The following is a 27971-nucleotide window of genomic DNA, read 5'->3' as shown; positions in this document are numbered from 1 at the left end:
AGTGAGCAAGGGCAAGCTGCCAGGCTGTTTATGGAGACCAGAGGAGAGCACACTCTTCCCGCATGTCTAAGGAAAAGGCCACTCCTAAAACACTAGCAGTGTTAAAGGACTGTGTGTTTCAAGGTACTGATTTATTTCCAAAATGTTCTTAGGCAAAGGTGGGAAAATAAAGGATTTCAATGCTTCACCCTCAGTTTGTTGGAATATCAAATTTACTAGAATAGGACATTCTGGAGTTGCTTTGAAGTCATAGTAAACTTAACTACCGCGAATAAGTAACATGGGATTAGGAATACAATGGTTGCAAATCCAGAAGTCTAATGGCTGATTTTCTTCTGGGCTTCTTTTCTTGCTGGTGGTGGCTGCTTTCTCTTCTCTTCCAGAGTTCTATTGGAAGGGTGCTGTCTTTTGTTTTTCACAGAATGTTGATCCAGGTATTCCTGTATTTTTACTGCAAATTTTTGTGGCGCTGCCTGAAATTCGTCATGCGGAAGCTCACTGGAAGATGTGAACTGCAACGGATCTGTTACAATACCAAGCCTGGAGCTTCTAGAACCATGAAAATCGGTAAGCGTGAAACCAAGACATGAGTAGAACAGTTGGTGGGATTAAGGATGCAATGTTATATTCAGTATGGTGACTTTAAACCGTTTGTAAAGAGTAACTGTTTTTGTTACTGCTTTAACAGAAACGTCACTAAAGGATTCCAAAAGTAAGGTAAGTAAAATTATTTCTTTATTTTTCAGCAACTTTTCACTTGGAGGCTTAACTCTTTCATAAAAAGTAAAAATTTTAAGAAAAATATACCTTTGGCTATGAAAACGAATGTAAACTTTCATCTGAAAGAATCATTTGCTCATTACAAACTACTGTACTTTTTACATGACAACAGCCACTGTATGTGAATTTCTGGGCAGATTTGTGAAGCTCTTATTACTTTATTGTCAAATTAATCCTTTTTTATCCATCTTCCAAAATCATAAATATTCCTTGAAATAGGAACAGTATTAACTCTCCAGTATTTCCTCCATATCCAAATCATTTAACATTATACTCAAGAGTTTCCAATAAAATCAAAGAAGCCACTATGCTATGCTAGCTTTCATAGCTTTCATAGCACAGAGAAATCCTGTTTTCTTTTTTAAGATTTTTTTTTTTTTTTTTTTTTTAGAGACAAGGTGGTTTCACTCTATCATCCAGGCAGGCTGGAATGCAGTGGAGCGATCATAGCTCACTCCTGCCTCAGCCTCCCAAGTAACTAAGACTATAGGTACATGCCACCACACTGAGCTAATCTTTTTATTTTTGTGTGGGGATGTGGGAGGGGAGGTCTCACTGTCTTACTTAGGCTGGTCTCAAACTCCTGACCTCCAACAAGCCTCCCACCTCAGCCTCCCAAAGTGCTGGGATTACAGGCATGAGCCACCAGTCAAGATTCTTAATTTTATCTTATTGTTTAATTTTGGCATCCTTATAACTATCTCCCCCATGTGCCTCACTCTTTAATCAAAAACATAATGTCCATTAACAATTGAAACTATGTCAGGTGAGGAAAAGAAGATACAACATTTCAATCTAAGTATCTTGAAACAGATGAAAATGGTAAAAACAAAACAAAAACCCCCAAATTTTATGTATTTTCCTAATAAAGGTAATCAGGAAAATTGCACTACCCCAATCAGGAAATCACACTACTCCAATTGTAAAAACGTCAACTTTGTTGAAATTCAAGTACAGTAAATCAGTTTTTGCTTTTAGCTCATATCTTCATATAGAAGCTTAAATACTTAAAGCCTCTATCACAGTACATATCAAGCCACTGGTGTGAATGAAAAGGAAACTGATTGAAACATGTTTTCCAGCTGTTGCAGACTTCAGTGAGTGTTCACTTTGATGCTATCGAAAAAACTATAGAAGACATCATGGAACTGAAAAAAATTAACCCTGACATAAATCCACAGTAAGAATATGTTTCTTATGTCAGAAATATAGAACACAAGTCACATGGCCACACATTTAGTGTTTCTCTCTCTCCCTCTCTCTCTCCTTCCCTCCTTCCCTAAAATAATCATCTGCAATGTTTTGACTTTCAGATGAAGAATAAAGAAAAAAGGTGCCTTTTTCATGTTTGTAAATGGCAGCAACTGTATGCGTCTTTTGTGGTTTATGCTTGTGCTTCTGAGATGCAATGGATGTCAGAAATGTGATGGGTGCCCCATTAGTGAAAGATGAGATAAAGCAAGCCCATTCATCACCAGTCACTCTGTTCAATGCCTGTGTTTTACATTAACAGTAAATGTTCAAATTGTAAATGTGCCTGAGCTGATACTGCTCCATCTAGAATAGTCCTTCAGTTCCTTCATGAATATTCCTTCATGACAGGCTGATAATCTTGGAGACAGTTCCTACCTGCTTGTCAAGAAGACAGACGTGTGGGAGGGAGAAATGGTTTTTACATGAAGGCTTTAGAACTTTATAATTTATTCCTTTCATCTTGGAAGTATTAAAATGCATTTGGCAATGTACGTGACATTTAAAATTAGCTTTATATTTTCCACTGGGTGCAGCAATTTTTCAGTAAAATTTCAGGCTAAGGATATTAGGTAGAATAAATTCCAAAGGCAGATGTATTCAGAGACAGTTTTAGGTCGATAACAATCAAACTGTCTTTTAGATGTTCATACCTGATAACTTCAGATGTTACCGCTGAGAAAGGATTTTAATTACCAAAGACAGGGGCTGCAATTGAAGAGAACTTCAGAGCACACTTTGCATAGGTTTATCTGTTGGAGGGATTTTTAAGTACTAGCTATCCAGGGGATCATTACAAAAACTCCATTTTCACCTGGTCTCAATACCATTGTTCTGCAGCCACTTTAGCTAATTAGCTGCCTTTCCCTTACTCAGCCATTAAAACTTGATTCACTTATGTAGTAAATGTCTTTTTGAAACCTTCTGACATATATTTTATTCCTCTGGGAAAGTGATAAGAAGGCAATTCATTATAAATTAGGTTGCACCAAAAATTTAAGATATAACTGGGCATGAGGGATATATTAGTTTTATAATCATATTTAGAGATTGGATTAAATAGCAAATCTTTTCTATGTCTGTTCTATGAAAGTTATATAAGTTGCATTCAAAAGCATTTCTTTGTCATCCATTCTTTTGATTTCATTTGGAAAAAAGAAAAACCTTTATAGGTACTGGTTGGGCATCCCTCATCTAAAAATCCAAAATCCAAAATCTGAAATGCCTCAAGTGGAAAATTCCACACCTGACCTCGTGTGATGGGTTGCATCCATTATTAAAAACATTGTATAAAATTACCTTCAAGCTATGGGTGTAAGGCATATATGAAACTTAAATAAATTTGGTATTTAGACTTGGGTCCCATCCCCAAGATATCTCATTACATATATGCAAGTATTCCAAAGTCCAAAACACTTCTGGTCCCAAGAATTTTAGAGACGGGATACTCAATCTATAGTGTTTTTTTGTTTTGTTTTCCATCTCAATGTGGATTCTAGTGCCTTTTTTCCCAGACTGACATTGACAAAATCTGATATAAAAAAAGTTAAATACTTTTCTGACAAAACATGGAAATAGGAGGTTAGGGATGGGGAAACATTTTATAACTGACTGAACTATTACTACTATTAACCTCACTTTGTTTTAATTACACTTTTTAAAGTGCTGCTTATGAGGATACTAAAAATTACTATGGAAAAAAATTTAATTGACTCTCCTTGTTCCTGCCTCTTTTATTTCTTCCATTCTCTCCTTTCCCTGGAAATTAACACTTTTCTCAGTCCCGCATTGATTTCCTGGGTGACCAGTGCCACTGTGCCATTTTCCAAATTTAAATATCTGATGTAGTTTTGATGATATGATAAATAAAATAAAGGCTATTTAATTGAACACACAATTTTATTAAAGATTAGCATTCCTAGGTTGTCTGACACTGCCCTGTATGTTTGGGGTGGGTATACAATCCTAAAACCCATTGCCCTCAACTTGAGATTTAACTTCTGTGCATCTCATTTACCCCCCCAAAAAGAAGATGATGTCACTGTTGTGATTATAACCACCGCCACTGCAACAAAAATGCTCAAAGTCAGCGAGTGAACCAGGAACAGGAATATATTGGACAGCATCATATGAAATTGCCAAGGTTTAATCATTTTTGAACCATAGAAAAATACATGTCTCTAAATAATTTAGCCAGAACAAATAAACATGAAGTACTACCTTTAGATTTATTAATAACATATAGTTTATATGAAAAAAAGATCTTGTGATTAGTCCCTGTTTAATAAACTTGTGATGTTATGCAACTTCTTAAAAAGATTCTCTCTTACCTTATAGGTTGTAGGAAAGGAAAACAGTTTCTGATCACAGGAAGTAATGATCCTCTGTGTGTTATGATTGCCAGACTGTTTTCTGTTCTAGTGATATATTTTAAGGGGACTGTTAATCAAATAACGTACATTCAGAGCAGGCTGAGCAAGATTGTAAAGTGTGTCCCATGAGAATTGAAGGAATAGGGAATTTTTTTAACCCTAGAGATGAGACTAGAAGAAAGAATCACTATCTTAAAATAAGTAGGCATGGCTGGGTGAAGGTGGAAATAAATTTGCTTAGAGGACAGAATTTGAACCACTTGGTAATAAGAAAAGCAGATTTTCTTTCAGCATAAGAAAAAGTGTTCAGACAACTAGAGTGGTCGGAATGGAGTGGCAAATCTTGTAAAGCTGTGACATTTCTCTTGACATTGCTTCATCTGTCAGGGGTCCTCCCAACTAGAGGTATTTTTGCTGTTGTTATTTTGTTTCATTTCATTTTATTTTTGAAATGTTCTTCCCTCGAAGCCCCTAGGGACTATTTCTCTCCCCGTCTCATACACACCTTTCTAAAGTGATTCTGATATGCCCACCTCGAGGGCCTAGATGATCCCTAAGAACCCATTATCGCCTATATTTTCTACATCTTGCTTTCAAGGCACCCGCATAAAGAGAGAACTTGTTTTGTAAGCCACACTGTTGCAACTTAGCTTAAGAAAAATTCAAGATAAATTTTAGCTAGGTTGTATACCTGTCCATGTGTAGCTTCAGAAGAATTGGTCTTCTATTAAATAGATCATATTTGAGCAATTTTATAAATATTATATTAATATGAAAAGTTCTATCGTGCATACATCAAGTGAACAAATGTCAGAAGCACATGTTTTGTTTCTCCTCACGTGTGTTTCTTCTCATTTCGAACACCTTAGGCTGGGCATCTCTCTCCAGGCTTGCCTTCTGCAAATCGTCGGGTATAGAAACCTTATTGCCGATGTGGAAAAACTGCGCAGAGAGCCCTACGATTCTGATAATCCCCAACATGAAGAAATGCTCCTGAAGGTTAGTCAGTCCTTGACCGTACTTCAGTCCTTCGCTTAAGTCAGCTAACATTCGCCAAGCACCTGCCATGTGCCAGGCGCTAATCTGGACATTGGGAGGAGGACAAAGATGAATCAGACACAGCCACCGCACGTGGTTGGTGAGGCCAAGTTTTCTTGCCGATTGAGGTGTTGCAGGTAAATTTTTCATCAGAAAATTCATGTGAAAAGTTAAGTTTAAAGGCAGTTTTCTTTTGGAATCCGAGAAAGCATCAGAGGTGATCTCTGTGGGCTCTCATGTTTGGCTCGAGTTTACATTGTTTAACATGTGTTGAAAGCCAATAGGAGAAACAGCATTTGTCAAAGAGTGACCTGGGATTTTCATTTATGACTTTTAATACACATCAAAGAAGATAAAGTTGGTTTCTGCTTCACCAATAGCCCTCTTGGGAAATTACCCAAGATCTTCATGTTGATTATTTATTCATGTAACTTGGAGCGTATTATTAGAAGAGGAGGTAAAGGATTATATTTGGCATATTAGAGCTGTTGGAAAAATAATGTGAAGTTATAAATATTTCTGGCTGTCAAAGCCAAATCTTAAAAATCTTTTAGGAGCTGATGGTGTATTATGAAACATCAATATAACTTTTCCTCAAAACACTAAATTATGAGCTAAAGAAACTAAAACCAAAAAAACAAAATTAAGACCAACCTTTAGAGCTACATATTTATCTGAAATGTTTTATAAATTCGATTCGGAAAATAGATGCTTTTTAGAATTAGCATCTTCCTTACCCTTTCCTGGAATTCAAAAAGGCAATAACAAAATTGGAAGAAAAAATTTGTTTAGCTGCCTTAATTTTATTTTAGTGAAAAATGTCAACAGAAGACATAATTTTAAAAATGTATCCTGTTGTGTTTTTGTGTTAAGGAGTATATGTTTTTGTGTATGTAAAGTATTTAAGCGGATGACTCATTTGTCTCTGCTAATTAGTGCTGGATCTGATGTGAATCATTAAAAATTAAAGAAGCCTCATTCTTAGCAATAGTTTTTCTTCTTCCCTTTCTCCCCTGCTTAATTTTAGCTTACGTACTGGCTGAGTTTCATCTCCTTTTATTGCCTTTTTTTTCCTGATGATTTTCTGATGGAGGTAGTGAGTTCAACAAAATGACCTAATGATGGGAAATAAGAAGTGAATGAAAGAAAAAAAAGATGCCCGGTGTAGTGGCCCACACCTGTAATCTCAGCTACTTAGGAGGCTAGAGCAGGAGGATCTTTTGAGGCCAACAGTTTGAGACCAGCCTGGACAACACAGAGAGACCCCATTGGTACAAAAATTTGGTGGCACACACCTGTAGTCCCAGCTACTGGGGAAGCTGAGGCAGAAGGATCATTTGAGCCCAGGAAGATCACTGGAGCTCAGGAGTTGGAGGCTGCAGTAAGTTATGATCATAATACCACTCCAGCCTGAGCAACAGAGTGAGTGAGACCTCATCTCTAAAAACAAACAAAAAGGCAGAAAGAAAGAGAAAAGAAGTGGTATAATTAATAGACTGATCACAGCAACCTGAACAATTCATTAGAATAGCAGAGGTGCCATCAGAATCAATGACAGGGTGCCTGGCTATTGTATGTGTGCTGGCATATAGTAGGTTTTCAACAAATATGGGGGAATGCATGAATGTAGTTCATTAGCTACATGTCAAGAAGTCTTATGATATGACTTGTATCTGTGGTTATGATTTGATTACATATGTTTTATCATTTTGATTGTCACAGCTATATGAGGTAGGCGGGGTAATGATTGTGATCTTTATTTTAGGGGTGAGAAAACTACAAATATTGTAGCTCAGGCTCTGATTCACACATCTAGTAAATGATAAAGCCAGGACTGTCCACTACTACGTTAGGCACTTTGAGAAAAGGCATCTTTTCTGCCCTCAAGTGGCTTGCAATCTACTTGGGAAACATTCTGCATCTACAAAAATCACTAAGGCCCAAGAATATCTCTCCAGTGTTTTCCATGCCCACCACCTTATTCTAACCACACCTCCAACTTGGGCTGTTACAGCCCTTTAATTCTGCCACTAACCATTAGATTCTTCCCTTTCATCTTCTAAAATACTTCTGGAGTGATTTTTCTAAAACACAGGTCTAGTCATGTTATTCCCTAGATTAAAACCTTCAAAAAAAAAAAAAAAAAAAAAAAAAAACCAACTTCAGGCTCCCGATCTTCTACAGTAGAAAGCCTATGCACTTTAGGGTGGCATTCTGGAGCCTTTCCAATGTATTTCTCGAAGCTGTATCTCCTATATCCCCATTACGTATAACACATTTCTGTCACACTCTGCGATTCACTGTGACCCAGAATAGGCCACACCATCCACATGCCCAGAAATCTGCTCATGCTGTTCCTTCTGCTACGCATTATTCTCACAGCAGAAGCCAGCTCATTTTTTAAATCCTTACTCACTGAATTTTGAAATCTCCTTTAGCCTCCTCAAGCAAACTTAGGAGTGGGATATTCAAATTGCAAGTATGATAATAATAAAATCAGTAACAATAAAATACTCATTGAATGTTTATTATGTGCCACTCATTACAGTGTTTTACAGCATTATTTCATTTAATTGTCACCATACACACCCTTGTGATGATATACTGGTATTATCCCCATTTGTGGTTTGTTTGTTTGTTTGTTTGTTTGTTTGTTTTTGAGACAGCATCTTGCTCTGTTGCCCAGGCTAGTGTACAGTGGCATCATCATAGCTCACTGCAACCTCCAACTCCTGGGCTCAAGGGATCCTCCTGCCTCAGCCTCATGAATAGCTAGGACTATGGACATGTGCCACTGCACCCAGCTAACTTTTCTATTTTTAGTAGAGATGGAGTCTTGCTCTTGCTAAGGCTGGTATGGAATTCCTGACCTCAAGTGATCCTCCTCCCTCAGCCTCCCATGATGCTAGGATTACAGGTGTAATCCAGTGTGCCCTGCCAGAAAGCACTCTTAACCACTGCACTACACTATGTCTTGAGAGAGAAACCATGTCTTGCTCACATGTGTATTTCCAGGGCTGACCCATGGTTTGTGTTTAACTGCCTAAGCTTAGACTTCATCTTTAAAATGGGTAGTAATACCCTGTAAATGAAGTTACCTATTTCACAGAATTGTTTAGAGCAAGAGTCAGCAGGCTAAGGCCTGTGAGCCAAATTTGGCCTGCCACTCACTGTTTTGTAAGTAATATTTGATTGTAACACAGCCACACACATTCATTTAGGTATAGTCAATGACTGCTATCCTACTACAAAGGCAAAGTTAAGCAGTTACAACAGAGACCATATGGCTCACAAGGCCTAAATATTTATCAGCTGGTCCTTTACAAAGTTTGCTGACCCCCGGTTTATAAGCTCAGTTAATCTACAATATTGCCACATTGTTTAAGTGCTCTGCTCTGTAAGTGTAGGAGAGCATTATCGGTGTTACTACTTAGAGTCCTAAACAAATCTGGATCTTATGATTATTTGAACACAGGCTGGGATGAAATTGAATAATATTACTACATTCATACTGTACTGTCCATATGAATTATTCCAAACAGACATTTCTATTAAAAGTATTTTGGCCAAATTAATAATGAAGGCAAAATTTTAAGTGGATTCGTGTACTTAATAGAAAACACAACTCAGAATTAAAAGGCCCTCTCCTGATGGGAAGAGATAATGTTTTGGTTTCCTTGGTAAGATGCTGCTTCTCCTTGAACTCTCTGGCTTGAGCGTGGACGAATGGCTTTGCCCTTTCTGTCCTGCAGCAAGCCTACGACAAGGTGGCAGTTATAGAATCCACGCAAGAATGTGCGTAAAGGCTCAGTTCTAAGAGAAGAGAGTTCGGCAGAGAGAACAGACCATGATGGATGCTAGTCTGACCCAGAGTGCAGCCTCCATATCTGAAGCTTGCCCACCACCCAAGAATCACTCTTCCTCGCCCCTGGTCTCCTGCACTTGGCAGGTGGCTTTGCAGTAACTTCTCCTAGTAGCAGAGTCTTAGGTGACTGAATTCCTCAGTGCCCCCATCAGTGGCCCACACCTTAGATCAGACTTAAAGTTGGCTTCCTAGTGCAAGAAATGACCTCACCCTTCTGGAGCACCCGGCCTTATTTTTTCGAGGAAGAGCCTATCAAAAAAGAATCAAAATAGCTCAAGGTGTTTTTTTTTTTTTATTATTTCTTACAGGAAATATGCACATAATTGTACTTCATAAAAGCATTTTAGCATAATGGGCTTTCATCTTCCAAAATAGGATTAACAACTTAATTGAGAACACTTTTTAGCCATTTAGTCTAGTCTGTTATGATCCATGAAATTATGAAAATGAAATTTCTTTCAAAGCACTTTATTATTCGAACTTTTTACTCTCCCAAACTAAGCATTCACCTAATGGTAAGGTTCATGACCTACAATGAAATGCCTGCTTTTGCCATTTTTCTCTACTCACTTCATGAAACCAGATAATTCTTAATTGTGCAAGGCTCTGAGATTACTTCAAATTATTATTCAAATGAATGTGATGAGCTTTACATTTTGTTTCCTTTCTTTCTCTCCATTGTGGCAATAACCAAGTCAGTTCCTAAAGGATTTTTTAAAAGAGACCTTTTCTTGATGATGATGACTTGGTCTCTCATAATCTCGTCTCTTCTAATGAACACAGACATTTTCTGTTTTGATGACTGCAGAGCCCTGGCACATTCTCGTATGGATCACATAAAAAGAGATTTTGTACACCCATGTTTGATATTTTGCTTTCAAGCATGATAGGTTTACTTTCTTGCCTCTGAAGCTTTTCTCTCTCTCTCTCTTTAGGTAAATTGAATTTACCTATAATGGCACTAACATAAAATATTGTATGTTGTGAATAAGAAGTAATTTTAGATGAATGTCTAAAATAACATTAGTGAAATGAATTATAGCTTTTTATCTGTTAGCATTTTCCATCATTGAATATTATGTTTTATGTCAGATATGTGACAATTGAATATAAAGGAAGATATTTGAATATTTCAGCTCTAAAATCCATATAATATAGAGTAAGCAATTCAGAAATTGCACTATTTCTGAAATACTAATAAGTATAACAATTTTAACAATAGTAAGGAAATTTTACATTTGTATTTATACCCTGTCTATAAAGAAGATATAATGTCCAATGTTAATAGTCTAAAAGTAAATTTGCTTTCATGTCCATCTCTGTCAGAACTAAGTTTGAGCATTACATATTTATACAACCGTGGGTCTCAATCTCTCTCTCTGTGCTGAATCTTTCTACAGAAAACTTAGAAGAATAGAACTAGTTTATTAAGCAGTCAAGAGCATAAAGTTTAGAATTTATATTTGTCCATTAATATATAATTGATTTTAACTGAAATTCTTTTAGGTAACTCTTAAAGGTGATAATATATTTTGAGGTTTATTCTGGAACATTATTGACATTTCTTTCTCCACCTACATGATGATGTTTACTCTCGCTCCTGTCATAGGCGAGACCTAAGAAATGGAACTCAAGTCAGTCCACTTTTCTTTTTGTTAACAATGATGCTAGAAGTTTTGATAAAACATTAGAAAAGCATTTTTTGAGGATTTGAATAATGGGTGGCCTCAAATTTTTTCTTGTTCTCCCCTTCCCTCTATACTCTTAAATATTTTTAAAAGCACCAGAGAGCTTTTTTGTGGGAGATTATCTTTCTATCCATCTATCTATCTATCTATCTAATTTCTAATTAAAAATTAAAACAGAAAGATTTAAAACACTAAAATATTAAGTATACCTTCCATTGCTTTCAGAGCAGTGATACCACGGCATATCTCGCAGCCTCCGGAAAATTCCACTGTGCACTCATGAGAAGATGAGAATGAAAAGGCAAATGACCTCTTACTTTATTATGTAATAGGTTTTTGGCATTTTTTTCCCCCTCTCAGACCATCTGAAAAGGTCCTGGGTACCCCCAAGCAGTCTTCAGACCATACTTTGTGAACTGCTGTCAGAGATAACTGAAAGATGATCACATCTTTAATTGTAATGTATTTGCATATATTCAACTTTGCAAAGCTCCTCCTAATAATGTAGTTTACAAAATCTGAACCAACAGGAAATGGTATTTGTATTTGTATATCAACAAGGTAATTCTCTTTTTTGTCTCCAGTTATGGAAATTCTTGAAGCCAGATACTCCACTGGAATCTCGGATTTCTAAGCAGTGGTGTGAAATTGGTTTCCAGGGTGATGATCCTAAAACAGACTTTCGAGGAATGGGACTTCTGGGACTGTACAATTTGCAGTAAGTAAAATGAAGCATAGTTGAGTGTTAACATGATGTTCCTCATATTGAAATGACAAAGTTGAGTTATTCATTAGTTTCAAAAGCCACTTCCCAGAGGACCCCAAGAAAACATTCAAGTCCCCTGAGAGGTAACTCAGGTTCATAAAATTTTAAAAGCTCCTACCACTTTCCTTCTATTTCAGCAGACTTCATGGATTCTTAAAGCAAATCTCAAATATATTTTTAAAAATTTTTATTATGGGCCCGCCGTGGTGGCTCACGCCTGTAATCCTAGCACTCTGGGAGGCCGAGGCGGGCAGATCGTTTGAGCTCAGGAGTTCGAGACCACCCTAAGCAAGAGCAAGACCCTGTCTCTACTTAAAAAAATAGAAATAAATGATCTGGACAACTAAAAATATATAGAAAAAATTAGCCGGGCATGGTGGTGCATGCCTGTAGTCCCAGCTACTCGGGAGGCTGAGGCAGAAGGATTACTTGAGCCCAGGAGTTTGAGGTTGCTGTGAGCTAGGCTGATGCTACAGCACTCTAGCCTGGGCAACTGAGCAAGACTCTGTCTCAAAAAAAAAATTTTTTTTATTATGAAAACTTTCAAACATATACAAAAACAGAGGGAAGATTGAAAAGAACCTCCTTATATTGATCACCCAGATTCAGTAATTGTCAAGGTTTTGAAATTCTTGCAACATTATTTTTTTGGCAGAAGAGTGTTAATTAAAATCCTACACTTTCATGTCACCCCTCATATTTCAATACGTAGTTCTAAAAAAATCAATATTATTTACATTTATCACAATGCCATTGTCACACCTAACAAAATTAACAGTGATTTCTTGGTGTCATCTACATCCAGCCCAAATTCAAATTTCCCAGTTCTCTCAAAAATGTCTTTTTACAGCTGTTTTGTTCTAATGCATTTCCATATAAGATCTACGTATTGCACTTAGATAATATGTCCCTCAGGTCTTTTTTAATTAGAGCAGTCTCTACCCCTCTGTCCCCTCCTTCCTGCCCCGCTACCTGGTGTCATTAACTTGTAGGCAATTCCAGGTCAGTTGTCCTATAAAATGTCCCATGGTCTGGATTTGCCTGTTTACACTTGTACCCATTCCCAGTATTTCCTGGAAAACTGGAGGTATTCGGAAAGGCTTGAAGGGATTCAAGGTGACATCACAGTGGGAGGTCTACCGTGTCCTACCACTCTCAACTCTGTGCTAAGATGGATCAGAAGGACCACAGCCTGATGGCTCCATTGTAAAGTCCCCCATCAGCCTTTCCTCCTTCCATGATCTTTACTGAACCAATTGTTCAAAAAGTACTTTTCTAACTCTGTTATTCTTCCCATAATTGTTGGCTGGAATTCTGTAAAGACTAAATTTCCTTTGTCAGCTATAGTAGTTATTTGTTTCTCTAAAATGCAGGCAAGACAAATGCTCAATGTTTCTATTTGGTTGTCATTTCACAGAGTAAGGAGTTGGTGCCCTGGTTCCCTTGTTAGTGATCAAAAAATATTTTTTGCTTTATCTATTTTTAAATACTATTTAACTCCTGTATTTTATATGTTTATTGTGATTTAATTAATTGTGCTCATTATTTTTTTCATGCTTAAATTCAGCCATTTGTAGTCATTATTTTTTGGGCCAAAAGGAATCCTGTCCCAGTTATGTCCTTTGACCCTACCCTATGAGTGAAGGTAGTGATGTATTTTTAAAAGAAATTAAGCCTTAGTCATTTTTGGTGACACCCAATTCCCCACCCCCATCTTCCCTTTATTTTAAATTTAAGACGTTTAATAATTACCCATTCTTTTATAGGATGTTTTAAGTGCTACATTATCTTGTAATGTGAATGAATAGAAAGTAAATCCGAATGACAAAGATGGTGTTAAAATAAGTGGATAAATGCTGCTGTTTTAAATAACTGGAACTGGGACAACTGGCCTCCCATTTGGGAAGAAAAAAATTAAATCTCTACTCATCTCAGTTCATAAGTTGAAAGTCAAATACTTTCCAACTTTTAGGAGAAAATCTTTAAGATATCAGAGTAAGAAGGGATCTCTTAAAGATACAAACAGAAAAAAAGGGTCAACTGAAAAAGAAGAATCAATAAATTTCTCACATTCAAATTGAAAACTTGTGTAGGATAAGCCCCCATAAACAAAGTGAAACGAGGCAAGACTGACAGTCACATAAAGATAAAGGATCTACGTTCAGTATGTTATTCTCTATAAGGTCATTTGTCTTTATCTGAGGACATTTTCAGATATACTGAACCAAGAAATATGAACAGAGGAGACATAAAAGGGGAAACCCAGATGACCAACAAAAGTATGAAAAGAGACTCGGTCTCATTAACCATCGTGGACGTGTGCATTAAAATTGCTGACTTTGACATTTTCTGAGAGGAAATTCAAGAGCTTGTTTTACCCTTTAGACTTATGCAGGAAATATGTACACATCAAATTAAATAATACATGCTATAGTTTTATAATTGTCTCTATGAAGCACATTTTATGAATTATTTTTGAGGGTATGTAGCTTTTTGTACTTATTAGAAAACTTCACTACCCCTTTCCCCCAGAATAGAATTTTTTTAACATATCTAAGTTCCATAAGATATTTTCATTCACCCAGAATTCAAATACCCAGTGAATATTCTCCAAGAAAAATGCATTTGGAAAACATCCTCTCTCATCTCTTGAGTCTCTCCCCTCTCTGCCCTTTGGCTGTCACGGCCCCACCATGTCCCGTCATTCAGGCTCCTGCCTGCCGAGGGCCCTCAAATGCTGAGCTGTCCTGCCCGCTCCCTGTAACCCTTCTGAGTGATAAAGTGCTTGGCTCTCTGGGGAATGGTAAAGCTCATAATTACTTTTCAAATCTACTAGATACATTTCTGAATCTATGTGGCTTTCACAACTACCCCACCATGTCATTATATTTGGAAAATTCTATTACGAAAAATAGTCTGTTCTCTGAAAGAGCTGGAACAAGTGATAATCTTCTGCTGGTATCCATCTCTGAATCCAAAGTGGCCTCAAATTGGATTAAAATGAATATATTCAGCAGGTATGATTTTCTTTCCCTCCGACTGCAGGTATTTTGCGGAAAGGGATGCTACAGCAGCTCAGCAGGTCCTCTCTGACTCTCTTCATCCAAAATGCAGGTAATTGTTGAAAATAAAAGACAGATTAGGCTTTACAGATTGGGTAAAATTAACTTCATCTTCTGATAGATCTGTTGAGATTCTCCGAAGAGTCAACTCACCAAAAAGTGGGGCTTAAAGCTCTTTTGGACAAGCCCTTGTGAAAAGGAGAGTTAAAACTTCAGGTACTTACAGTAGGATTTAGGATGCAGAGTGGCACCATTCATGTGAGCTATGTATTTAAAGGGACTGAAAATGTCACTAGTGTTTAGGAAGATAGAAGAGGTGGGCACAGAAGAAGGGCAGGGTCTGGGAGAAAGAGTGCAGAGACAAGGGGGAAGGGTGGGATAATAGGAGGGAGAATGGAAGGCCTGAAGTCAGGAACCAACTGAGAAAATCTGGAATTGCTGAGGCTTTTTTTTTTTTAGTAAAATTCTAGATTCTAAATTATTTGCATTTTCGTTTACCTTTCTACATTTTTTTTCTTTACCTGATTACAAAAAGGGATATCACTAAAGAGGAAATAAGGTATTTTTTTTCTTTGCTTTTGTGTTTTATTGCTTTTATTTTAGAATAAGTATGGGTAAGAATTTTTAAAAGAAATATACATTTATGAAAAATTTCCAAAGAGCAAACCTTTCTCAACTTTGTATCTATTATAGGTAATTGTATTTGTACTGTGTTTTAGTGAAAACCAGATAAGCCTAATCTGGTAGACAATGTCCAAGAGCCTTTCTACAACCATGATTGAATCTGGTTGGAGAAACATTTTGAAGACTCACCTAAAGGCAAAACATCTCACCACGCATGCTCTGATTCCATCTACCCTCAGAGAGGGGCATTTTATTCGGAAATTTTGTTGCGCAGATCAAATTTGTTCTTCTATTAATATATTTCTAATTTGATTATTATAAATATAGTTAGTATGTGTGTGTATTTGTTGCTCTTCTTATGAGTTCCACTATTTTGCAATCATAGTTGCGTATCACTTTTTTATCCTCAGTATGATGGTAGGTTAGTTGTTAGTATTGATGTTTGCTAAATACATTCAAAATGTTATCATAATATTCTCAAAATTCAGAAATAGGTTGACTTGGTTTTTTTTAAGTTTCATTAGTCATATTGCCCTTCCCAAATTTACATTTATAATCTTTTGTAAGATTAAAAATTCATTTTCTTTTATTTACTTTAAGAAAAACACTAAAATCACTTATCTCTTTCTTGATATATTACATGCTTAAAATCAAGCTATTTTAATTTTTTTAACTACATCTTCTGAATTGCATATTTCTGTAATATAGAGACTCGGACCTCCCTCTAATTAAAATTGGCTGGGGAGTCTGTGTGTGCCATCAGGTGGCATTTCCTAGAGGATCATCAGCCAGAAGACATGAAGCCTCCATGGTCCTTGGAAAGTGACAATAAGTTTAAAATATTTTTGATTAACCATTGGAGGGGAATTAATTTTGTCTATGAGTCATTCTCAAAGAAAGACCTTACAGTTGTATCTCCTGTGTCAGACATGAGAGAGAGGAGGGATTGAGGGTTTATACAACTATTCTCATTTAAGAAGAGATTAGAATTCGTGTGTGTATGCATGTGTGTATAGTCATGTAGATAAAATTTATCCCTCAAGCTACAATAAAATTGAATAAAGTTTGTGTGTTGATTACTTCAAATTGATGGTAAATGTCACTGAATACAAATCAGAGTGTTTTGAAAATTCTAGTCCTTCCTCACCAATGTCTGAAAGAAGTATATATTGATCAATTACGATATCAACATCAGCCCTGAAAAGCCCTGAATATTTCAGGTGTTCAATCGGGAGATATGCTAAGGAAAGCTTGTTTATGTACGTCCCTCAGCAAGCATGATATTTTGCTGCTCTTGCAAATATCCATCTCTGAAGTCCTAGAGTAACTCGAGGGATAAAAGTAGATTCGAGTGTAAGAGGAGAAATTTTGACTGTTGGTTTTTGCGTTTGTTTGTTTCTGCCCAGAGAGAGAGCCAATCTGTTGGGGCCAGGATCTCTTAGAAGTAATCAAATGAGTGGAGGTCATTTGGCCTTTTCTTATATTTCCAGGGAAGATAAAGACTTAATTTAACAAATATAGAGACACTATGTATTGATAAAGCCTTGTTGAAGAGAAAATAGATGCGTATATATTCTTATATATAAAATTTCTTAAATTTCACACAAGACTCATTTTAATTTGGCTATGAGTCTTTTAAGGTAAAAATCTCCTGATGGCTCTTTGGCTGACTGTTTGGTTTTTGTCTAGAAGTTATGCTTTAAAACAAGTGGCATACTTTAACATGAATTAAAAGCAATTACTTTGAATTATTGCCAGTCATTTACAGAGCAGAAAGTACATATAGCTAAATATCAATTTTGCATGATGTTTTTGTGATTGTGTGTTGTATGTACTATGTGTGTGTTTTGTAGTGTTTGCTGCGTATTTTAGAGAACTCTCCTTTCTCCTACTTAGGTGGAAACCAAGTGTGTGTTTTAACTCTAGTTTTAAATTTTATTTAGTTCAAATGTTAACTACAGTTTTCAGGGTTAAAACATTGCACGAAAGCTATGTCAGACACAAAGAAGAGTGGCACGTGGTTCCTGCCTACAAGAGTTGGCAGTATGGAGGGGAATGGGGCAGATGCCCGAGTACACCAAGTAATAGGATGTGAGGCAGCATTTCCAGAATGCTCCCGTGATAGAACATTTTCTTCAGTCTTATTCAGAAGCTCAAATTATAAAAGAGATTAAAGTGTAGCTTCTATGGCTTAGCTGAGTCAACTTAGCCCAAAGAAACCATGGTACTTACCGGAACATAATTTTTAAGACCTATAAACCTTTCCTTCTCTCACCCTTCCATCCTCCTCCTTTCCCTCTCTCCTTTCCTTCCATCCTTCTCTCTTTCCTTCTGTCCCTCCCCCCTTGCTTCCTTTCCTCTTTTCTTTCTTTTACTGACTCCATCATTTATTTGGTATCTCCTGTGCACCAGACATCACAAAAAAGCCTGAGTAGGATAAATGCCATGAGATAAAACCAAACAGAATGCAGTGGGGACTGGTGAGATGGTGAGGTAACATTTAGATAGAGGAGAGAGAGATGCCAGGTAAAGTTTCATGGAGGAGATTTTGATCATTAATCATAGCGTAAAAGAGTATCTTAATGTTTGGCCTTTAGGGCTGTCTTCCACAGCTGTACAAAGGTGAATAGTGGGTAAATAGCATGACCTTAAATAATTCCATTGCTGAGCTCCCTATAAATTGTATTGTGGCTTTTAAAGTCGATAGCATTTAAGTTGATTAGTGTTGGATAACTGAGTTACAGACGTCTCTGCATATAGTTAACAGCTTTAACATAAGCATTAAAAGAGAAAAGTACCAATTAGAGATTAAATCTTATTTATTTACTTATTCATTCATTCATCTATTTAGCAAATTCAGCAAAGGAGAATGGGAAAAGAAAAGGATGGATAAAGCAATTGGGTGAGTACGGGATCTCATATGTAAAGATTGTCAATCTGACCCAGAACCAGAGCAAAAATGTCCTAGGACCACTGTGAAGGACAAAAAGGATGAAATTCCACTTGTCCTGATGGAAATATATAATGCAGTTGAATTTTTAAAAGTATTTTCTATATGTTTTTGGATTTATCTGTTTGATTATGTGCTATTACTTTGCCCATGACCAGCTGACAGAGTAGAAAGTTATAATTGTATGGAAACGATTTCCAGAAATCATTTAGAATTGTATTTGGTAGTTTTCTTTTAAGGATTTCTATGAAGTGTTGGGCTACTGGATAAAAATTTACTTTAGAAATATTTTTTACAATACCCCATTTCATCCAAAAATGTTTGTGAACAGAAAACTCTTTTTCTGTGCTGGATTTATATTAGCAAAGAGAATTTAAGAACTCAGTTTTCTTTCATTTTTAGTAGACATGTAGAAAAGGACCTAGAAAATATACACTGTGTTAATATATTTATTTAAATTTTTTCTCATCTTTAAAGTAGTAAATGATTTATTATAGAGAATTTAGAAAATATGAGAAAGCAATCAAAAAATTACTCAATCTTATTACTCTAGCATACTCATATTCATATTTTGTATCATTTAGGCTGGCCTTTTTTCCATGCACATCTGTGTATATTTAATGAAACTCAGCTTGTTCTATCCATAATGTTTTATATCCTGCTTACTCTTTAAAAATATAGTTTTAATCAGTTATAATGTGTTATATGAGATTACTCCAATTTATTTCATTAGTCATCTTTTTTAGGATATTTGTATAGTTTCCATGTTATTGCCATTACAAATAATGCAGTGATGAATATCCTTGTCTACAAAGCTTGGTCCACTTTGGATTTTTTTCTATCATATGTTTGGAAATGGAATTGCCAAGTCAAAGCATATGAACTTTCAATTCTCTTGATAACATATCACTGAAATTTTCTAGTAAATGACAAAAGTCAAGGTTTTGATAGGATAGAGAGAGGGAAGAGCAACAACCTACCACTCTGATAATTTAATAGAAATTTAAAAATCAGATTAAGGGGATGGGTGTATACCTACATGATGAGTACGATGCACACTGTCTGGGGAGAGACACGATTGAAGCTCTGACTAGGGGGGACGGGGGGGGCATGGGCAATATGTATAACCTGAACTTTTGTACCCCCATAATAAGCTGAAAAAAAATCAGATTAGCATTTTTTTAAATGCTTATTTCCCATATGTGACACATGGTTGGTTTTATGGTTTACACCTTACAGGTACTCATTTGCAATTGTGGGCATCAATATAACCGACCTGGCATATAATCTACTGGTTAGCGGAGCTCTAAAAACCCATTTCTACAACATTGCCCCAGAAGCTCCAACGTTATCTCACTTCCAACAAACATTCTGTAAGTGTCCTATTGCTTAACTATCGATATCGGTTTCTATGGAACACTCCACGCAAGGCTTGAAGCTGTGAGATCTTTGTGATTTGGCTGCTTTGGGAGCCTTGAATGTCCTCTTTTGGTTTTAATTTTGTTTCCTCATTCAAAAACCTACATTTATATTTTCAGGCATGGTGGATTTTTCTCTTTCCTGGCTCTTGCGTAATATCCAATGTATCAACATCAGGTCTGACTCAAAGACATCATGGTGTTTTTCGTCCTCTATTCTCATGGCATAGCTCTCAAGAGTGCATGTTCTGAAGACAGCCTGAGTTGACTCCCAGATCTATATTTTAGCAGAAATGAAATCTCCAAGAAGGGATTAGAAGATAAAGTTGAAAAATTCTCCCAGAAAATAGAACAAAAAGGCATAGATGAAAAATAGAAAATAAAAAGGTTGACAAATTAAAGGACCCTTCCAGGAAGTCTTATGTCTGAAAAATAGAAGTGCCAGAAAAATAACAGTGAAAACTAAGGAGAGGGAATCAAAGAAATAAATCAAGAAAAAGTTTCAGAACTGAAGGATAAGTTTTCATATTCAAAGTAGTAAGCACCAAAATAATAGATTAATATAGGCCCACCCCAAGATCAATATCATTATGAAATTTGATGACACTAGAAAGAGATGATCCTGAAAATTTCCAAAGCTGTCACATAAGGAATTGGGAATGAAGATGACATTGGACTTCTCAACAGCAACATTGTACTCTAGAAGACAGTGGAGTAATGTCTTCAAAAATTAAGAGAATATTTTTAAAACTAAGGAAATATGATTTCTAGTTTAGAATTCTAACTTACCAATTAATTGTGGAAATAGAATAAAGACATGTTTTCAGATGCAAAGTCTTAAACCATTTACTTCCATGTACGTTTATCAGAAAGCTCCTGAAGGGTATGTTTCCACAAAATAAGAGAGTAATCCTAAAGAGATAAATGGGATCCAGAAAACAGGAAATCTATTCCAGAAGAGTAGTGAAGGGAATCTTCAGGATGAGGGTGAAGGGAAAGCCCAAGATGATATTTATGCTATAGGCTGAAAATAAAAAATCTAGATTTTAGAAAATCAGAAGGCTCTGGGAGAGACTCTTCGAAGAAAATGAAATTGATAGAATATCTACCATGTTTGAACACATCAAGAGGACACTGGCATACTTAGGGGATAGTTTAGGGTTAAATTAAGTAGAAAACTGAGCAAATGAACAATGAAGGTTGTTATTAATACTGGGTAAAGAAAAGTGTGAGAAAGTGAGTGACCATGGGGCTGGGGTGGGTGAAAGTAAGCTAAATCTTCAATAAAGATTTATAAACAGAAGTAAAAAAAAATTAAGCAATGGAAAGCATGTTATTCAGAGTTATAAATAATCAAAATAATCAGCTGAAAGTGTTGAAATGTTGCTTTAGGGAACCAGGAATTAGGGCAGGATATACTGCTATTTTTTATTTGGTTTGGTTTGGTTTTTTGTTTTTGTAGCAAGACTTGTTAAACTGTTTGACTCTGAACTACATGTATGTATAACTTAGATAAAAATGAGAAGGAAATTTTAAAACAGATATACTTTATACTTGTTAATGGAAAATATAAGTCCCTTAAATACATTAATTGCAGCTCCTACTTTAACAATTGAATGATCATATTCACTCCTGTAACAATTCTGACCATCTCCAGCAATATTATCGAGGTTTTTACTACAGATTGGATTCTATGCCAAGGAAGACAGGCATCTAAACAAATAATTGAAATGTAGTAGGAAGAATTTTGTGATTGAGGAAGTAAAGATACTGTTTTTAAAAATTGAAAAGGCCTACAGCTGGCACAGCTCACTCAGACTGGGAGTCAGGGAAAGCTCCCCAAAGCAAATGCCACTTTTGATGGGACCTGCAGGATGAGTGGCAGAAAATAAAGCAGTGGTGGCTAAGTGGTCCAACAAAAGCCATCAAGCAAAAGAATATGTGGATTGAAGGAATAGACTGTAGGACTTGAGAGGAGGGTGACAAGAGATGACATTAGAAATGTAAGAGTGGGGGCCGGGCGCGGTGGCTCACGCCTGTAATCCTAGCACTCTGGGAGGCCGAGGCGGGTGGATCGCTCGAGGTCAGGAGTTCGAGACCAGCCTGAGCAAGAGCGAGACCCCGTCTCTACTAAAAATAGAAAGACATTATATGGACAACTAAAAATCTATATAGAAAAAATTAGCCGGGCATAGTGGCGCATGCCTGTAGTCCCAGCTACTCGGGAGGCTGAGGCAGTAGGATCGCTTAAGCCGAGGAGTCTGAGGTTGCTGTGAGCTAAGCTGACGCCACGGCACTCACTCTAGCCTGGGCAACAAAGTGAGACTCTGTCTCAACAAAAAAAAAAAAAAAAAAAAAGAAATGTAAGAGTGGGGGCTGGAGGCAGATCCAGAAGAGCTTTGAAAACCATGTCAAAAGCATAAACATGTAGATAAATAAAACCTCTTGCTGTGTTTCCCTAGTCCCTTATACTTACTCCATACTTATACTATTCTATATTTACCATGCTCTTAGGGAAATCAGGAAAGCAGTTTCGAGTGGAATAGAATGAATTTAGTTCTGGGTATACTGAGGGTAAGTTCCTCTTGGAAAATCCCTATGGAGCTGCAGAGTGGCCATTCTGATGTGAGGCTCTGGAGCGCTGAAGAGTTAGAAGGGCTCGTGCTGCAGATTTGGGATCCATCAGCACCAAAGAGAATATCAGAGCCACGTGGTGGGGGAACTTGCCCAGGAAAAAATCAGAATCATAAGGAATTGGTATTTAAGGATAGGAACATTTGTTTTGTTCACTGTGGTATCCTCAGCACAAAGCTGGTAGAGAGCAGGTGCTCGGTAACTATTTATTGGAGGGAGGGAGGGAGGGAGGGAGGGAGGGAGGGAGGGAGGGATGGGAAGCTATAATACTGGGCGATGTTTGCAGGGGGAAGGAGAGTCTAGTTTCTCTGGAAAAATTTAGCCTTGGCCTGGATTGATATGCTTCCAAGAGAATCCTAGCCCAGATGAACAAGCAGATTACTTATTTCCCAAGGCCCTCACCAGGTTTTGGAAGCAGCAGCAATCCCCCTGTGGACAGGGGTAGGGTGGGGTGGTGGCAGAGGGACTCAGGGCTCTCCAGGGGAAGCAAACAGTGCCCTAGATTCATTGTTCCTCCATCGGACATGATCAATTCTGCACGTCTCCTCTGTAATATTCTTGCAATTACCTGTGTCCTTGCAGATGTCTCTGCTCTCTGCTAACCAAATGCAGTGAAGCAAAACCAAAGTACATTCAAGCAGCAACAAATATGCCTTAGGCTTGAGCTGGAAAGTCAAATTAGTATTCAAAATAAGTATTTCATCTAGGTTGAAGAATATAAGAATATAAAAGTTCCATCCTTCTGACTTCACAGTATTATTCAGTGACCACGGAATACTGCCACGGCAGTATGTTAAAAAAATTGCATTCAATCTAAAGCTCCACTGTACACACAGTCCTATTGAAGTGGACTGAGGTTAGGTGTAATGAGCAGAAGAAAAGTACAATGGCCAGAAGAGGAAAAGGAATTATTTTTTTCTCTGACCTCCAAAGGAAGGATCTATTCAGTAGGAATAAGAACCAAAGGAACAGAATGTACCAGAAAAGGTAGCCTATTGCAGTGGTAGAAAGTCAGCTGATTTCAGGGCCTGGCTTCCAACTTCCAGCTGTAACTGTAATTGTGAGCCATTCAAGTATCTTGTCTAAGTCCCACGTCCTTGTCTGCAAAATGGAGATATAATATTTGTATCACCTACTCCACAAAGCTGTCATAAGAATTAAATGAGATAGTATAAGCAATAGCCTGGCCTCTGTTTTCTCCCTCTCCTTTCCATGCCACTTTGTGAGCTTCCTTAGCTAACAAATCATCAGCTGAAATCACATACCTGTCTGCCTCTCTCCAAGAGACCGAGAATCAGGTAGCCCGGGAACTCTATCTTTTTCTTTATCCTTAGTACCTACTACTGTGTCAGTTATATATTTGTTCATCCGCAGATGGGTCAGTGACCAATTGACCAAATGAATTTTGGAAGACTCTGTAATTTATATAAATTAATGGAGTTTTATGATCATATTATGATATGTACCTTGGGAGCCAGGCCACCATTTTTGCATTTTGATTAAGATCATGTTATGTGGTCTCTAATTAGTTTCCTGATGGGCTAGAGAAAGAGAGGCGCAGGGAATCAGTCTGCAAGCTTTAGAGGAAGGATCCTGAGATTATGAGCCACCCACACCTCTATCTTTACCCTAGCCCTTCAAACCTTTCAAGATGTTTTTCTGTAATTGCACATAAGGCAGAAACATGGGGAAACCAAATGGATCTGCATTCTTCTATAACTTTGTCACAGTACATCACCCTTACAGTGAGTTGCCAATATACCTGCACATTATAGAAAAGTGAACATTTTTATGTACATTGCAGAAAAGTGAATTGTTCATTAAATGGTGATTTTTTTTCACAGTGTTTATCATTGTCAGTAGGAGTAAAGATGCTGTCACTCATGAAATACTAATGAGATGCATCATGGATGATTTTAATTTATAGTGTTGGAAACCTGACTCTACATACAAAATAGCTCAGGTGTGTGTATTTGAGCTTAGAGAGCAGTCAGGAAAATTATGTGTGTATTTTATATAGTAACAAGACAATTATAAATTATCATAGATTTCTTTGAGAACCATAAAAATTGTAATATTTAGAAGGAAGCTAAGGGAATTTACTTAGAAAAGAGAGCGTATTCTAGACCAAAGGTTCTCAACTTTAGTGACATGAGAGTCATCTTACTGAATTCCAAGTCTGGTTAAATCTGGAAAGATCTGTATTTTTTACAAGTACCCCAGACTATTCTTGGGGTATTTTAGGAGTTTTCCCAGTCCCTGAAATGGACAGATGGCTGAATTCTTTTTGTTGAATAAGGATACTGAGATCAGAGGAAACATGTTTCTGTTGATGTGCACTAAAACAGCCAGATGACAAGCAGACTCCAAATCATGGCATGTGAGGAATGGTGAGAAGAAAAAGAAATGCTTAATCTGGAAAAGAGACACACTGGGGGCATGAAGCACACTTCAAATACTTGAGTTGGAGAAGGGTTGAATTTGTTCTATGAAATACAGGGCAACAGATTTTGGCCCAGGGGGAGGAAGAACCTTTCAAGAATCAGATTTCTCATCCATGGAAAAGTCAGTGTTGTCATCAGAGAAGTTCAAGCCTGGTGGCCACCTTGAGAAATCCAAACATCAGATGAACAGAGACAGATGAGATGGCTCCTAGGGTGGCTGATACCTCTGATTTGAGGCTCTTCTGGTGTGGCCTGGTCCCCAGGACCGTGGTAGTGGGCCCTGGCTTGCATAACCCAGAGGCCAGTTGGGCAATGGTTGATGTGTGTCCCTGTCAGAGGTGTTCAATGCAGTCATGCCAGTTATTGTGTGTGGAGGGCCCAAAGACAGGCTAGTCTTAAGAGAAATGGAACAGTCAACCCAAAGGAAATGTAAAATAAAGAAATTCTCTCTCTTCTCCTCCTCGTATGTTTGTAGAGAAACTGCATGCTTAAAGATGTACAAGCTTACTTAACGACATAATGAGATGAGTAACCAGAGGGGTGAGTCTGTAGAAGTGACCTACAACTGGCAGTGTGTGTTGGGGGCAGTGAAGGTCACTTCAAATTTTGTATAGTAGTGACATATGAGTAAAGATTTTTAAAAATCACTTTAGGGCAGGGGACCCCAACCTATGATGAGTTGTATAATTATTTCATTATGTATTACAATGTAATAATAATAGGAAAAAAGTGCACAATAAATGTAATGCTCTTGAATCATCCTGAAACCATCCTCCCCATCCCCAATCCCTGGAAAAATTGTCTTCCCTGAGAATGGTCCCTGGTGCCAAAAAGGTTGGGGACCGCTGCTTTATGGAACTATGTTGAAGGTTTCTCGGACAAAGCAAGTTACCAGAAAACAAAAGCTACTGATTTTTTTTTAACTGTTAGAATTAAGCATGTTTGTTCCAAATTCTCTTCCCACCCCCCACCCCCAGTTGTGTCCACTGCTCACTCCTTCCCCATTTCCATTTATACATGAGGTGGGACAGCGGGATTCCAACCGGGTTCCTGGCTCCTATTTTCTACTGCTTTCTAATATTAAGACAAAGACAAGCTTGTGTAATGCTTGTTTTTCTTTTTTTTTTTAAACTAGGATTATTTCCTTAAATGCTTTTCTTCTTAATATATAGATACACCTGAGCTTGCAATGAGTTTATTACATACAAATATTGATTGTGAATTGAATTGACATTTCAATTCTAAGTGTGGTGGATAAAAAGCAAACAAACAAATATGGTGGAGGGAGGGGGCACAGTGGGGAACAGAACACAATGCATAGGTTCTTGTATAGGATAGTTAACATTTATCCCCCCGAATTTTTCCAATCCATCATTCATAGACGACATATTTGAGACACAAAAGCACTTCAATATGAAATTATGCTTCCAACCAAGGAAGTCTTATTAACAATTTCATGTAGTTTAATGACCAGTCTTTGTTGTTCAGAGTTGATTTACAATTTTTATCATCTCATAATAGATTGTCAGAATGCATTTGTTTGATTTGTCAGGGTAATTTAAAACTTTAGTTAAACTGAATATTGAGGGAAAAAAAAGACTGAGTGGAATAATTTTGAAAAATTGGACCGTTATGTTAATTTAATTAGGAGAGGAAGAATGAAGTAGTCACTGTCAGCCTTTCAGAGTGTGTTCCCAATGTGATTCAGATTCAAGAAACAGCAGAATTGATTTGTCTTCCTGCTCGAGAAGAGAATAATACCAGGACCAACTGTAAAAAGCTTGCAGATTCTGCTGCACTGGTTTTAAAGAATACTCTTAAACAGTGGTATTTGCTATATTTTGATGTCTTCTTTAAACTCCATGGTTGATGTTGTTTGGTCCAACATCTCCTTCAGCATTCAGGATGATTTTGAATGTGGTTGAAGAAGTTTTTCCCTCTGCATTCTTATCATTGTATTATCTCTACCAGGCTATTTGATGCACGAATTTCATAAGTTTTGGATTGAAGAGGACCCCATGGACATAATGGAATTTAATCGTGTGCGGGAGAAATTCCGCAAGAGAATCATCAAACAGCTGCAGAACCCAGACATGGCGCTGTGCCCACATTTTGCTGCCTCGGAAGGTTTAATCAACATGTAGTCGCCCACGCTGGTTTTAATGGCTACCCTGGAACACTGCCTCATTGTCTTGTTAGATCTCCGCTTAGGTCACAGCTCACACACTGAATGCACACAGTGATTGTATGCATGCCTTTTGGTACAGTATTTTCATCTCTTGGTCATAATTCCAAGATCCCCAGATACCACTATTTCTGGAGTATCTGTCATCCAGTGACTGCTCATATTGTGGCATTATGCAGTGTTACATCTTGCCTTGATACCCAGGTATGGAGAGAGTTTTCTATTTTTTTAGATGTTTTTTCCTCCCCCCTCATAATTCAGCATTAAAGAATTGTATTTCTCTAGCTGTATTTTGTATGTAAGAGGTTTAGCTGAATCTTGTTCTGTGAAAACCTTTTAATTTATTGATATGTTTCATGACTACTGCTGCTAGCTTTTCAAGCTAAGTTCATGCTTGGACCTCATTCTGATAAAGTATAAGACTTTAAAATAATACAGACAGACACATGATAAGCCAAACTGTTCCTGCAAACATAGCTGCGCTTCATGACAATGTAACGAGGCTTACAAGAAGTCGCTTTAGGTAGGAGCTGTTTCTGTTTGAAATACTGCAGAATTATATTGTAACTCCCCCCGCCCCCAGTTGCAATTGTGTCATAGTCATCTGGATGTCAAATTAGCTTATTCCCATAATTTCACGGGCTTGGGTGCCTAAATATGTTCATGACGCGTGGAGCCTCAGAAAAGAAGTAAACATATTTCAAAAGCTGCAAAAGGTTTTTCACTGCCTGCCTCTTGCTGAACTCAGAGTTACGCCCTGGCACTGTTCTGATCCAAGCACCTTTACTTGGGGAACTAAGTGCTGACTGGTTTGTTTTCTATGTCAAGGAGCAACATTAAAAAACAATTTGCAAGAAAATGTGAGGCAAGAGAGCGACCTAAGCTATGTCACTC

At 37.3% G+C, this 27971-nt stretch overlaps 1 protein-coding gene across 1 annotated transcript; it reads left to right on the top strand.

The window, feature by feature from the left end:
- Positions 1-422: 422 nt before the first annotated feature.
- On the top strand, positions 423-27036 carry ELMOD1 (ELMO domain containing 1). The gene is made up of 10 exons (XM_069468979.1): positions 423-567; positions 689-717; positions 1863-1960; positions 5273-5402; positions 11579-11712; positions 14806-14874; positions 15358-15381; positions 18298-18348; positions 19636-19769; positions 26864-27036. The coding sequence occupies exons 1-10, from the start codon at positions 423-425 to the stop codon at positions 27034-27036; spliced, it is 987 nt and encodes a 328-aa protein (XP_069325080.1).
- Positions 27037-27971: the final 935 nt, after the last annotated feature.

The sequence above is a fragment of the Eulemur rufifrons genome, chromosome 6 (assembly GCF_041146395.1).
Source record: "Eulemur rufifrons isolate Redbay chromosome 6, OSU_ERuf_1, whole genome shotgun sequence".
NCBI classification, from domain to species: domain Eukaryota; kingdom Metazoa; phylum Chordata; class Mammalia; order Primates; family Lemuridae; genus Eulemur; species Eulemur rufifrons.
This window is presented reverse-complemented; position numbering and strand designations above follow the sequence as displayed.